At 36.6% G+C, this 15,689-nt stretch overlaps 1 protein-coding gene across 1 annotated transcript; it reads right to left on the bottom strand.

Annotated features, from left to right (window-relative positions):
* Positions 1 to 2,233: 2,233 nt before the first annotated feature.
* On the bottom strand, positions 2,234 to 15,459 carry LOC308693708 (uncharacterized protein; the record flags this gene model as incomplete). Its single annotated transcript, XM_081370807.1, has 5 exons — positions 2,234 to 4,110; positions 4,277 to 4,398; positions 9,762 to 9,924; positions 10,676 to 10,831; positions 15,374 to 15,459. 5 exons carry the CDS (start codon positions 15,457 to 15,459, stop codon positions 3,486 to 3,488), a joined length of 1,152 nt encoding a protein of 383 aa, XP_081226933.1. The 3' UTR covers positions 2,234 to 3,485.
* Between the last annotated feature and the right edge of the window lie 230 nt (positions 15,460 to 15,689).

The following is a 15,689-nucleotide window of genomic DNA, read 5'->3' as shown; positions in this document are numbered from 1 at the left end:
GTACTGTGCTAGACTAACTGGGACTTGTCACTGCACTTGTTGCTTTTTATTATCTTTAATTATTATCTTAATTGGTTAGTCACTTTGGATAAAATGTAATTGTAAATGTTAAAATAAGTTATACTGTAAAGGTATACGGTAATTGCTTTTTATTGTGGATATTTTTACATGTTCTAAATTATATACTAAGCTTCTATTTCCTATCAATCACTTATCTTGATGTTTAGTGTTTGTTCAATTACTAATACTGTAAATATGCAGGTAATTTGTACTCATACATTTAGTTAATTTAAAAGAAATTGACTGTACATTTGCTATTAAAAACATAATTAGAGATGTTGTGAAATTGGATCTGTACAAATAAAAATTAAAACTGTAAATTTACAAACATTTGTATTTGAATTTATGTACTTGTGTGCATTTTTTATACATAATTTCATTGTTATTTTACACATAAAAACTATATTAAAAGAAAATTACTGTAGATAGACAGCATTATTATATAAAATAATTTTATAAAACCTTAAATTTACAGTATTTAATTGTTTTAAAGGTGTATATGACTTTTTAAAACATTAAAAATCCCAATAATTACATAAGATTTAATGTAATATTAAAGATATAATCTGTTATTTAATTATGGAAAATTACTGTATTTTAACGAGATTGTTTTTTGCCGTTATTTTACGGTAATTTTCTGGCGCCCCAGCTGCCGGAATAATACCGTTTTTTTACAGTTTTTTTTTTTTTTACAGTGTAAGACAATAAGTCAATCATTTCCATTTGTTCATTAGATCAACATAGTTAGCATCGCGGCTAAAACCTTCATACCAGATACTGTACAATAAACGAGTGTAACACTGTAAAAACGTAGTAATGTATAATAAATTTAGTTTATATATATGTGTGTTTGAATATATAGTGAGTATTTATATTTCTTTGGCGAGTTTACAAACCTTGTAATGGAGAGCCGAACAAACGACGGAAGCTTTGATGAGGAGAGCCGTTACTTTCAAACCCGATGACGCCGATCAGCTGAGCTTTGTTGCGCGCGAGCAGCGCGAGCATCACTGAAGCGACGACAGCAGAGGAATAGCAGCAGTTTCGTGACTGAATAAACTCTTTATCCTCCTGGTTCTTCTTCAAATAATAATAATTTATGAAGAAGTAAAAAATATTATTTTATTACTATTATTTATTCAATAATAATTAATGAATTTTTATTATTAATATTATTATTTTTTAGTGTTGTTGTTTAAGGTTTAAATTAATCAATAAAATAGGCCTATACTAAATAAATGTAAGCTACCCAGGTGAAAAAGACATAGCTAGGCTGTTAAATGTATTAAAATGCATTAAAGTAGGTTATATTTGTATTGAAGGCCTACTAAAAACACGCTCAAGTACATTTTTAATAGTAGCCTACGTATTTTTCACCTGGGTATGTATACTGAATCAAACTTAAGTAATAATAGGATAATAATACTATCATTCTGGCCTCACTGAACCATTGGGTTCCTCCAGATGCTGGCTTTAACATAAGAGATCCTCCAGGAACCACTTAAATGTTAAAAGATCTTCCAATAACCCTTTTATCACATTCAAGTTCCTCTATTTTCCCCCAAAGCACTTCGAGGTCTCATAGTAATGAAAAGGTGACTCCAGAACCTCTGAACTAAATACAAAGTGCTTAAAGGATCCCATAAGTTCCAGAAAGAACCTCAAATATTGTCAATGCTCCTCCAGTAACCCTACTATAGGAGAAAGAGCTTTGAGGCACTTACATTACATTTTTAAGTTCCTTGAGTATCCGACAGGATATTTGAGGCTCCTTTGGTTTTTACAGTGTGCAATGAAATTGAGACCATTTTACCAAGACATTTAAAATGATACCAAACATGAAAGGGGAATAAACAATAGATTCACAAGGCAAAAACAAGGAGAGAAGTTTGAGCAAGGCGGTGTTCTACTGAGATCTTCTCTCCAGATTATTGAGTTTTATAGTTTTATTGCAGGGTGTTTGATCTCAACTTTTTTTGTCTTAGCAGGAAAACCATGTCTTACAAAACATCATAACGTAATGCCATAAATGGTGGATATTAATGATACTTTCTGAGGAATAACTCTTTCAAAGATACGGTTGTGTTATAAGTTCCGTGTGAAGCACAAGCACTCAATAGCAAGTAAAGCAAAGTCTAAACACATTTATAATAAATAAATGCAAAAAAGAACACATGATTAAAATCAATTTTATTAGGCAGGCACATAACAGGTTTGCAAGAATACTAATTTAAGAAGTGTGTGTGGTGAAAAATTGGGTTTTATGAAAGAAGGAAATCAATTATTAACACACCACCGTTTAATCACTGACAGGCATTGTAAGACTGGAAAAACTGGAAGAAATGGAAAAGAGGGCAACTCTCTGAGAAAACATCCCCATTCGAGACACAATCCCACTTTAGTTGATCACCTCCCAATTTACAGTTCTCTCCCTTCCCCATCTCGTTCCCATTGTTAGCAAATGTTTTACATTTGAAGGATGTTTCTGCCCCGGTCTGAGTTAAGGAAAATAGATAAAAAAAAAAAAAAAAGTTTTAAGAAAATAGAATAAGAGAGCCTCAAGAGGCGCGGTGCGATTTTGTAATGAGATCGGGCCGTAATGCAGAGTGTCTGAAAGATGTATTTCCTGAGTCAGGTACATCTTTTACTCTTTATCTCTGAGCATTTGATGTTATTGTATGGATTATCTTTGAACTGATTATGTAATTGGCATGATACATTTACCTGACATAATAAATTATTAACTTTAGTGGATTACATTGTATCCATTGTTACCGCAAAGCTCCGTCCAGGGTAAAGTAAATACTAGATCTCAGGTTAGATGGAGCGTGAGGCACATCTGGTGGGATTCTAGAGTTGTTATGCAGTCGCATTACTATAGGAGGCTAGATAAAAATACTATTGAGGTAATAGCAAGCGTTGGAGCGGCATTATCTAAATGTACTAACCATGGTTATTGTTTGGGCTTTAGCTAAGTTGTTATATAGCCTATATATAATATAGGTGGCCATAGGGGGCTACATGGGTACTTTTTAACAATAGCAGACGTGGGCGGCATTGTTGAACTGCTTTAGCCATAACCTCTGGTTATCGATCAGACTGGCGAGTTTGTGATCATGGGCCTAATGTGAAGGGCCGGTGTGAGGACCCTGCGACTTTGGCACCCGAGTGAATGAGGATAATAAGTGTAAAGAGTATAGATATAGAGTTAAAAAAAAAAGTGCTGCTAAACTATTATACTGTATAAATGAATTTGAGGTTGTGATAAAAATGGAGTCAGATAAAAGATTAATTGGAATTAAGTTACTTTACCACGCTGAAAAGACAGTAACACGCAGTGAACCCTCACCCGCTTATAGGAAACTGTCGTTGGATCGATTGGGCAGTCCTTACAGCATTTTCAGGAAAAGAAAAAGTTATTACTTCTAATCGAGCGGACAGAAAGGCTCTTTCTTATTTTTCTTTTCCACACATTTTTTACATCCCATCACATTATTGCTGATGTCACACCGATAAAGAGGCACTATTGCATCAATCTGTAGGAGTTCTTTGTCCAGATCCTTCCTCCAGGCGTCCTTGTGCCAGATATTTTTAAAGACAAAAACATTCATTGCCTCTTTTCGGATATTCTTCCAGTTTGAAAGACCTGGCAAAATATTGCTATCTCTCTGAATGCACTTCGTCACACAAGGTGAGTTGTACGAATAGAAAACTATACAGCTATTCTGATCTGTATTTGCTAGAAGTTTGTCCATTGGAGAATTACTTAAAGGATAGAGCAGAAAATGCTCAGAATGCTCCTCTGGTTTTGGTGTTGTTTGTGCAGCAAGTTCCTTTGGTTTTGGTTTTGGTGTTGGTCGTGCAGCAATGACATTTTTTGATGGAGTGCAGAGCACACATTTCTCTCCTCTAGTGAGAATATTTCTCACATTTTCTGCATCCTCCTTTTTGAACACATTCTGGATATCAGATTTTTCATCTGTACACTGAGACTGTGGGACAGAGATCGCTATTGCGTACTGAACATCAGGCATGGTCTTTGGCTGGACACTGGAAGACATAAGATTATCACAATTTTTAAGAAACTTAAAGTTATGTATTTGCCTTGTTAATAAGAATGCAACTTTCCACCATCCACAATTTTTAGTGGACCTGTATTTGGCTGATTTAATATGTTGATTTTATTTAATTTACTAAATAGTATAAATAAACTTACTTGTCATCAAAATACTTGATCATTTTAGCAAGGGCAGCAGTGTTCACATTGCCCTGGATGCCTTGAACACACAGATGAAGCAGGCAGAGGACGATGAGAATTCTCGATGGAACCATGAATGCCTTTAGATAAAAGACAAAATAGCTGAGAAAAAGAATACACTAAGAGAAACACAGATATGTAGTTTTAAAGCGCTGACACACAAACCAGGCCACACGTCCCAGGCAGAAAGTGAAGGGGCGGAGTTATTACAGTTTTTCTCAGTCGCTTTGATGCATTTCTCACATCACTATTTACATTTGCACAACAGTTAGTTCAAATCTGTCAAGTAAATTTTACATATTTTTTTTATCCTTTTTTTTTTTTTCTGAAAATGTCTCCTAAATTGAACAATTTCTCTCAGGTGAATCTCAGCTTTCACTGATGAGGAACGTCTGGATGTGCATGAATGATTACAGTACTATGTATGTTGTATGTTCAGTTCCAATATGTACTGCAATATTGTTTACAGTTGTGCACAGCTCTACCCAAAGGGAGTTTATGTTTGTTGTAAATAAGAGTGTATTTTTTCTTTTGCACAATGCTGTGAACAAATTAGAATTGCAAAGAGCATATGCAGTAAAAATGTGAAACATACATATTCAGTGTCTTGTACTCAGTTACCTCACTAAATACAGTAATGTGTAACTTTACTGTATTTTTCAAATGGCTGTGCAAATAGTATATAGTGCTGTCTTGAGCATTTTCAGGTGTTACCAAGATCTGACTTTTTTGCATTGGAAAACATTTACAGAGTAAACTGTCATAATGAAAACATGACAAAGCCATTCGACTATCTTGTTCATAAACAATGGTGTCAGGACTTTTCATCTTGATGACAGTGACACTTTCATTGACATGAATACTTGCTTTTGAGGAATGAGCTATCCATTTTGAGCAAGTGACACGCTTTTGCAGGTTATCAACTAGGTTTTGCAGTTTGTACTAATTGTTTTGAGAACTGCATTATCTGCTGTGCAAATGTAAATAGTGATGTGAGAAATGCACCAAAGCGACTGAGAAAAACTGTAAAACATAACGAGAGCATGTAAGTTTTTAACAATTTATTTGTCTTCTAAATACCAATTATGTGCATGTATTTTACATTTTATTACTCCCGTGCTGTGTGGAAAGCTTAAATTTGTTTTCATCCCTTCAGCGTTTGTCAGACTGTTCAATTACTTTTTAGATTGGGTGTTATAAATTGTCTTTTTGATAAAGCAACTTTATTATTGTTTTAACGGTAACACTTTACAATAAGCTCTCATTAGTTAACTGCTTTGGTTAACATGAACTGCACTTTTTATTTACTGCACTTTTAACTGCATTTATAAATCTGTATAATTAAAAGTTGTAGGCCTATTTGTTAACATTAGTTAATGCACTGTGAACTATATCTATATTATATCTTTTGCTGTAGTGTGTCAGTAGGAAATATCAGTTTACATTTCCAAACATTTCTTTTGTGATTAATTGTAATAATCCAATGAGATTTTTTGTCTGACAATAGCCACTATGAGTGTGTAAATAGATAGATAGATAGATAGATAGATAGATAGATAGATAGATAGATAGATAGATAGATAGATAGATAGATAGATAGATAGATAGATAGATAGATAGATAGATAGATAGATAGATAGATAGATAGATAGATAGATAGATAGATAGATAGATCATCACTATAGATAATGCTACATGATTAAAAGAAGTCTTCAAATAGACCCCGTTATCAGATTCTTGATCGGTATCTGCCCAAAAATCTTGATCAGAGCACCCTTAGCTGAAACCTTAATCAAATTATTGGAAGGTACACAAAACTTGGGTAAGTTGTTCCAGAACCTGGCATTAAACAAAAGCTAAACAGGCCCCTAGTACTTTAAACATGTGGTCTTTAAGTATTTACTTCTGCTTCTGTTTGCAAGTACTTCTGTTTGCTGTGTTCTGTGCTTCTCTGAAGTCTTCTTTTAAGGCTTTGTAGGAGCTTATTTTTTATGTTAAAGCATCGTTTGGATGAGACAACGATTCTGCTTCAGATCCACTAATGATGGTATTAAGAGATGAAGAAATATGAATATAACTTACCATGTTATCTGTTGCTCAGATCAGAAGGTTCAGAGATGTTGTGTGAGTCTGCAGTGAAGCAGGAGTGATGAGGAAGAGGAAGAAGATGCTTTTTATTCTGACACTCGACCAGCCCTCTTCTTCAACACCATGAAAAGACCAATTAAAACGGTTCACACTTACAGCACTGACTCCTTTAATAATGTCACTGAGCATCTTTGTGTTTCTCGCCATGTTGGACTTCCTCAAAATGGTCAATAAGAAATAGAACAATTAATAATTCCTCCAACAACTCTAAAAACTGTCATGGGATCCTCCAATAAAGCGATCCAAATAAAACGGATTTAAGGCAGACAATTGCCTTGGGCCTGAAATAATTGAACATAAATATGAAATATGATCTTACATTAATTAAATAATTAACAATGTTAAGTAATTGTAATTGCAGTCACAATGCATACAATATATATATATATGTATATATATATATATATATATATATATATATATATATATATATATATATATATATATATATATACTCCTCAAGCCATTCTAGGTGTATATAACTTTCTTATATTTAAAACTATCCTTGCTCTTCTAAGCTTTATAATGGGAGTGAATGGAGGGTGGGATTTTGAAGCCATGGATCTTTGAAGTTATGTTTATAACAAAAACCCATCGCTTTGCTTCAGAAGGTCTTTATTAACCCCCACTTGCCGTATGGATTGATTAAAAATCTCGCCCCCCATTCACTACCATTATAAAGCTTGGAAGAACCAGGATATTTTTAAATATAAAGTCAAAGTCAAAGTACCTTTATTGTCCCACAAGGGAAATTGGATTTGCAGCAATGCTCCACATAAAACACATAAACACATAAACATACAACAACACTCACCAACAAAACCAACCAGCAGAGAAGGAATTCACATTTAAGCCCAATGTACATAATGTATAATAAATAAATAATAAAGTACAAGACACAATCAAGTGCAAAAAAAAAAAAAAAAATGCAAGTTAATATAAAGTGCTAAGTGCCATTAAGGTGCCTCACAGCTGACAGAATAAAAGATATATGCATCCTCTTTGTTCTGCAGCTAGGAACTCGATAGCGCCGCTCAGAGGGCAAAAGCTCAAACTCTGTTCTAAGGGGATGATCCTGTGAATGAGCTATAACTCTAACTTTCCTCTGGACCTGTTTTATGTATAACTCCCTTGGTTGAGCCTGACTTCTCCTGGAAATCTTACTCGCCACTTTGACCAGACTATACAAGTCTGTTTTTATTTGTCAGGGAGAGGCTTCCAAACCAAGCAGCTATACAGAAAGATAAAACCGATTCAATAAAAGCACGATAAAACAGAGTCATCATTTCTGAAGAAACATTAAAAGTGTTCATTTTCCTAAGGAAGTACATTCTTTGTTGGATTTTCTTTGTGACAGCGTCAACCAAAGGTTCAAAACACAGTTTGTTGTCTAAAATGACTCCAAGATATTTGTATGTCTCCACGAGCTCAATGTCTGTGCCTTTAATAACCGTGGCTGTAGGGGGAGGTGGTGTCCTCCGAAAGTCAATGACCATGTCCTTAGTTTTAGATATATTCAGCTGTAAAAAGGAACTATCACACCACTCTACAAAGTCACTAAGGACTGGCCCATGGTCCCGCTCATTCCCTGATAGCAGGCTGACAATAACAGAATCATCAGCAAACTTAAGTATATATCTATCTTGGTACAAACTGCGACACTGGTTTGTGTACAGGATGTACAGGAGAGGAGACAGGCAGCAACCTTGGGGGGAACCAGTGGATGTAAAAGTGACTTCAGATAGGGTGCTGTTTGCCCTCACACACTGGGATCTATCTGTTAAAAAATCCAATAACCAGCCCACCAAATTCAAATCAAGGTTAAAATCTGCAATCAGTCTCTCAGCGAGCAGAAAGGGCTGAATGGTGTTAAAAGCAGAAGTAAAATCAACAAATAAAGTCTGACATGAGTCTTTGCTCTATCCAGATGACTAAAAATAAAGTGCAGAAGTGTGATCACAGCATCCTCCACGCCCCTGCCAGACCTGTATGCAAACTGTAGTGGATCTAACTGATCTCCAACCAGCAGTAAGACAGCCTCTTTGATAATTTTCTCAAAGCTTTTCATAACCAATGAGGTCAAGGCTACAGGTCTAAAATCATTCAAGGATTTTGGGGAGCTGCACTTGGCTATAGGCACAATAATAGAATGCTTCCAACTTCTAGGGACTCTTTGTTGTGATAAGGACAAATTAAAAATGAACTGAAAGATATGACAAAGTTGATCTGCACATGTTCTTAATAATTGCCCACAAATATCATCTGGCCCCGGACTTTTTGATCTGGTGTGCCTGAAAATGTTAGCCACAGTACTACTGTCAACAGTAATTGATGGAGCTGCCTGTGTGATAGCCCTGAAACCTTCCATTTCAACATCAAAATCCAAATTTTGCAAATGTTTATCAGATGAAAAACCATCCAGGACAACTCTGTTAGCTTTATCATTAGACCCAATCAATGTTTTCATACCATTCCAGGTTTTCTTTAAATTATTACTTCTTAAATCTGCCTCAATTATTTTCCTTATACCTTAATAGCTTTTTTAATTTCAGTTTTTCGTTTGATTAGCAACTCTTTAATGTCCTTAGAGATCCACTGTTTGTTGTTTGGATACACCTTAACTTCCCTGCTCGGGAGAACAGAGTCTTTGCAAAAAGAGATGTAACTGCAGACAACGTCAGTAAGTTCATCAATATCAGAACAGGAGTCCTGAAACACTGTCCAGTCTGTGCACTCAAAGCAGCCTTGTAGCGCTGAAGAGCTGTCCTGTCCTGTTTGTCTCCGACCAAACCTTCACCTGTTTTCTAACAGGTTTCTCCCTCCTCAACACCGAGGTGTAGGCGGGTAAGAGGTGGACAGAGTTATGGTCAGAGGCACCCAGCGCTGGCCCCGCCTTGGACGTATATGCACCTTTAATGGAGCCGTAGCACAGGTCAAGAGTTTTATTACGACGTGTGGGGCATTTTACATACTGATAAAAGCTGTTCAGTGTTTTCTTTAAATTACAATGGTTAAAATCGCCGAGAATAAAATTAGGAGCAGCAGGGGAGATAGACTGAAGTTTGCTTACGGTTTTAAAAACAATATCCGCGGCGGACTTGGCGTCAGCTTTGGGGTGGATATAAGCCACAGTCACAAAAATCTGAGGAAACTCTCTGGGGAGGTAGTACGGCAGTAGTGACACAGACAACAGTTCGATGTCAGGGTGACAAATCCGCTCTCTCACAGTAAAATTGCTACACCATCTGCGATTTATGTACAGACAGACCCCACCGCCCAGCATTTTATGTGTCACCTCACTGTCCCGATCCAGGCGCAGAGGGGCTCCAAAGCCGCTGATCTCCAGTGCCGAGTCCGAATCCGACTCAGTGAGCCAAGTCTCTGTGAAAGCCATAAGACACACATCCCTGTAGTCCCGCAGATGCAAAACATTTGCCCGTAATTCCTCAATCTTATTCCTGAGGGACCGCACATTAGCCAGTATGACTGAAGGCAAGGGGATGCGATTCCTGCTCAATAGCTTCCTGGTTCGCTGTTTCACACCACCCCTTTTCCCCCGCTTCCTGGTTTGGCCTTGTTTTGTAAAGTTAAGGTTTTTATACCAATAAGTAATTCCAGAGGCAGATTCCCAGCCAGAGAGTTGATGTTGAAGTCTGTCACGGCAGGATAGCACCATTGTAATCCCAGTAGGAATTTGCGGGTGTATCGGAATGTGTGCTGCTGGTCGCTCCAAACGAAGTTTAAAACAGTCACTAAAAATAGGGCGTAAAAAGTGACTTCCATCCCTCAGATATTCAGCAATGTTCAGACAACATTAAACAGCACACCGCAAAGGGGAATTAAAACCCTAAAAGACGTTTAAAACACAATAACACAGACACGAGCTAAAGCTGCTTGTCGCCACAGAACAGCGCCACCACCAGCCATAACTCTGATTGTGTTTGTCTGAAAGAAGAAAGTCATATACACCTTGGATGGCTTGAGGGTGAGTAAATCATCATGGTATAATTTTTATTTTTGGTTGAACTATCCCTTTAGTAAATTGTTTTGTAATTAACTGCCAATGAAATATAACACAAAATATAGCATTGTATGTTATTTAATTTTTGTACTTAGCTTGGGTTCATTTACAGTCTCAGTTCTAATAATCTCCTGTTTGACTAACATTCAGTCAGTGTCTTTGAACCGAAAGCAACTGTTGTCTTTTACACCAACGCCTCTCTGTGACGCCTCTTCCTCCAGTGTGAGGATGACTGCTGGATTGGCATTTTTTGTATATCGTGGACTTTAGCTGGTACGAGGTCTTTGTCTGTGTACAAGTTGCCAAAGAAGAATATGCTCTTCTGCTTGATGATACACGTGTCGCTGTTAAACACCAGACATGTTTCCACAGCTCTTTCCATTATACTTCAGATTCCAACTCGAGGAATATTGTTTTTTCTTCACTGGTCACGAACACTCACGCGGATTATTCTATAGTTGTTCACCTCCAAAACTCACCTAAACCAGCAAAGCATTTCATTTATGTCTCAGAATAAGCTCGTTCCAGCATAACACTGGCATTAATCTCGCTCAGAAAGCATACACTGTCACTCATAACTCATTGTCCTAACATTAACAACAGGGAATATTTCAATAATGATGAAATTTTATTTTTCACATAAATCAGTATTTCATTCTAGAATAAGAATAGCATGTTTACATTTTACGGGCTGTACTACAGCAGTTGTAACAAGAATTAATCAGAAACTTTGCACATAGTAATTTATTTGTAAAAAAAAAAAAAAAAAAACATAGTTGGGTTAGAAAAAATTGAAAATTCCAGGCCTGCAATAATAATTAATCATAAACATGATCAGTGAAATGCAACACTATTTATCAGCTTGATCTGTTTGGCCTTGTGAAAGCAGCAGATTTGATCAATATTGCAATGTCTTGCAGCGCCTTACAGTCCATCTGACACTTATCTCTGTACATGTGAATGATCTCGCAGTTTTTACCGGTTGTTGCAGTCGTGTGAAGCCAAAGGATGATAAGCACCACAAGTATTCAGTCACACTCGGCGATCAAATGTGTGGGAAAATTATTTTCTTTTTTGTCTTTCATTGAACGTGTGAGCAGGGTAGAAGAAGAAGCCGCTATTTGCAGTATTGAATGCTTATTTAGAAGAAAATACAGTCAAATAAACTTATAAATATTTATAAACACAATATTTTGCCATATATATCTTTGAGAAACCACCACAATATAATGGAGTGAACTACTGGAGATTACAGTTTTTCTTCGATTGCTTAAACGTGAAATTAAAAAAGGAGGCTTTTCTCAAAACTCTAAACACAAACCCATAACTTCTCATCCATGTCCTTAAACTTCCTATTTCCAGGTCAAAATAATTCAATCTTTCTGAAAAAACAAACTTTGCCCTCAGACATGACACACAAGCCCTCAAAAAAATACACACACACACACACACACACACACACAAACACAAACAACACACTCACTGACTCACACTACAACATTTACACACTGGTGAGATAATTTCAAAACAACACTACAAAAAAAACAGTAATACGCAAATTATTCACACGACTGTAACAACCGGTAAAAACTGCCAGATCATTCACATGTACAGAGATAAGTGTCAGATGGACTGTAAGGTGCTGCAACACATTGCATTATTGATCAAATCTGCTGCTTTCACAAGGCCAAACAGATCAAGATGATAAAGTGTCGCATTTCACTGATCATATTTTTTATTATTAACGTTTTTCTGAATCGCTAAAACACTAAAACCCATTCTCTGAACCAAATTCTCAATAACCAATTTGTTGAATAAATCACTCTTTCTGTAAAACATTAAACAAGTTCATGTAGTTACAGTTTTTTTCAATTGTTTACACGCAATTTTGAAAACCGGGTTATTTTTTTCAAAACAGAATCACAATTATCCAAACACCACACTCAATTTGCATAATTCCTAGATTGTTTGCTAAATGACACACTTCAGTCAAAACATACACACTTCAGTCAAAATATATACACATATTTGTGAAAATGCTATTAGTTTTCATTTGACCAACACAGTCCTCAATGATCAGACACTATTGCAGCCAGTTACACACAGCTGTGATAAATATAAAACACATTTGTAAAAAAACTAATTTTAGGAAATAGCATGTGCTAGATTTTTGGCCAGACATTATGTAAGGGATCATTTAGATGACAAAAAAAAAAAAAATAGTGACATACCCACAACATTCTTCATGATTAGTTTGAGATAGGGAGAATGTACACAAATAGGCCAACTATAAACTTACCAAGCACTGCACAACACTGATGCTGCAGACTGAATATTTCAAGTATTTATTTCAATACTTACACAGTATTTCTTACAGCATAAGTCAGCATAAGTCCTTCCCTACCTCTTCCTCTACCTAGGCCTCTTCCTCTACCTCCTTCTCCTCTTCCTCTACCTAGGCCTCTTCCTCTATCTCCTTCTTCTCCTTTTCCTCTATCTCTTCCTCTATCTCCTTCTTCTCCTCTTCCTCTATCTCCTTCTTCTCCTCTTCCTCTACCTAGGCCTCTTCCTCTACCTCCTTCTCCTCTTCCTCTACCTAGGCCTCTTCCTCTATCTCCTTCTTCTTCTCTTCCTCTACCTGGACCTCTTCCTCTACCTCCTTCTCCTCTTCCTCTACCTAGGCCTCTTCCTCTATCTCCTTCTTCTCCTCTTCCTCTATCTCCTTCTTCTCCTCTTCCTCTACCTGGGCCCCTTCCTCTACCTCCTTCTCCTCTTCCTCTACCTCCTTCATCTCCTCTTTGAGCTCCCCCTCTCATTCTCACTCTTCTTCTTTTACTTCTAGCTCCTTCCATTTTTGTTGAAGACAGGTTAACTCACCTGCTGCCTTTTACAGCACACCTGAATGCTGCGTTTTCAAATGAGCACATGTGTGCTTCCACACCTGGTGGTTGTGTTTATCCAATTCGTTCATTAGTGTTGTCATTGGCAATCCGGGGCTTTGTAATGATAAGGAAGTAACCTCACAATCCTTAACTGTGTCTAAGGTGTGAAAATGTGTGTAGAGTTTTACAAATCACTGTGTGTAATGTTTTGCAAAAAGGGTGAAGCAGACATTGTGTGTAATGTTGTGCAAATCTGTGGAGGTGTTTTGCTCCTTGGAGTAGAATTTTGCAAATTGTGTGGAAATTTTTATTTTAGTGTATAAACAATCGTAAAAAACTGTAAAACACTGTTTGCAAATCTCATGAACTCTTTTTGCAAAACTCTAAACACATTCTCACTCACTAAAACACATTTTGCACTGTGACACACTTTTGTTTCAAAATGCTAAACACAGACAGGCAAAAGTTGAACAACTACAACACAGTTGTCATCGTTTACACACAACGACTCAAACTGTTCACACTTATTTCTAATGATGAGACCAAACCAACTGTACATCATACAAGTCAGTTCAGAGATCCAAAATTGACTCAAAATGTTGCACTGAATGTTGACCAACAATGGATGGAAACAATATAAGAGGGAGAGGAGGAAGAGTGTGTATAAGAGGAGGTGAACGAGGATGAGGACGAGGAAGAGCAGGTGTAGAGAATGTTGTCAAGGCTGGATCTGCTTTAGGGGTTTTTTTTAACCTTTGACTGCAGAGACGACAGTGTCTGTGATGTGGACAAACTCCTCAGATCCAACATGAACACATGATGCTGAAGCAGAATCAGTCTCTCTCACTGGTTGTAATGTACTGTAATACGCTTTTCATTTTGAGTTTTTTACTGTAACCTTTTTGGCTTTTACAGTTGGGTCACTGTATTTTCACAGTACACAAGTGCTGAATATACAGACATTCAAAACTATACAATATCCAGTACAATACTAGACTTGCAGTGCATACAGTATTTATTCACCTTAACACTGTAAGTTGTCATTACTATACTTTTTTACATAATTGCAAAATTTGTTTACTTTATTACAATCTACTTTTTTGTGTAACTGCATAATTTGGATTCTGTGTTCTCCATTTTTTGATGTAGTGTCTAACGAATTATCTGTAGTGTTTATAATATTGACTCACTGTGTGTATGATCTGAAAGCATTGTTTGATTTTGCCAGAAGAGTCAGAGATTCTCTGAATGTGGTTTGAAAATTTGGTTTTGTGTTTAAGGTTTTAAGAAATTGAGTGATGGTTTCAAGAGATGTGTTTTAGCAATTCAGAAATACTGTATTACAGGCCTGGATTTTTAATTAGTTTCCCCCAACTTTGTATTTTCACAAGTAAATTACTATGTGCAAAATACACATTTTACAAAAATACATTATTGTTACAACTGCTGTAGTACAGTCAGTAAAATGAAAAGATATTCATATTATTCTAGAATGAAATACTGATTTATGTGAAAAATGTTAGCGTGACTGAATACGTGAAGAATATCTCATCCTGTCCAAATAAAAAACTGCCAGATCATTCAGAAGTTTCAAAACAAAACACAGTTATTACAAATGCTGTTTGCTCAAGACCCTCAGCAAAATTCAAAATCATTATTTCATCATATCATAGTTAGAGTTCACCTCGAGTTTTTGTATAATACAGAAGTAGTGGGGGGGGGGCTGTTCATTATCAAGCCTGTTCATTATCAAAATATAAAAATACCAAACAAATAAAAAGTTGCACTGCTCAATTTAATAGTATACAATCCGTGCTGACCACTGTGACACATGTTTGCTCACAATGATTTTTTCCCATCGATATTGGAATGAGAATTGTGAATGTGAACCATTCACACCCCCCCTAAAGTTTGGCTGTACTCGTTTCCCAGCCTCCCTCATAGTCATACCATGGACAAAGACATGGGCAACTAGACTGGCACTGCTTGTCTCTTTGGCCTTGCCCTTCACCTTCCTCATCCTCTTCCTCCACTCCCGTCCCATCTACTCCTTTTCCTCCACCTCCACAGGGAGGAGAGGTGCTAGCCATCCTTTTTACAGACTATTTTAGATTGGTTCAGGTCGTATCACTGTGGAGTAGCCCAGTACCTAGACTTGACAAGTTGACTGGATTGATTATTTGAACGTGCTCCTCCCGAACTTTGTTTAATGAAACATCATTTAATTGTCGCTGGCAGTGTTTCAGACAGTGTTTCTGGAAAAACTAAAAATATTTTTTTTACAGTGTAGAAAAACTGCATCTTTCAAAGATTCGGTGCC

The sequence above is a fragment of the Scardinius erythrophthalmus genome (assembly GCF_964197995.2).
Source record: "Scardinius erythrophthalmus genome assembly, chromosome: 7".
NCBI lineage: Eukaryota > Metazoa > Chordata > Actinopteri > Cypriniformes > Leuciscidae > Scardinius > Scardinius erythrophthalmus.
The sequence above is the reverse complement of the archived record's forward strand: the minus strand, read 5'-3'. Positions and strand labels throughout refer to the sequence as shown.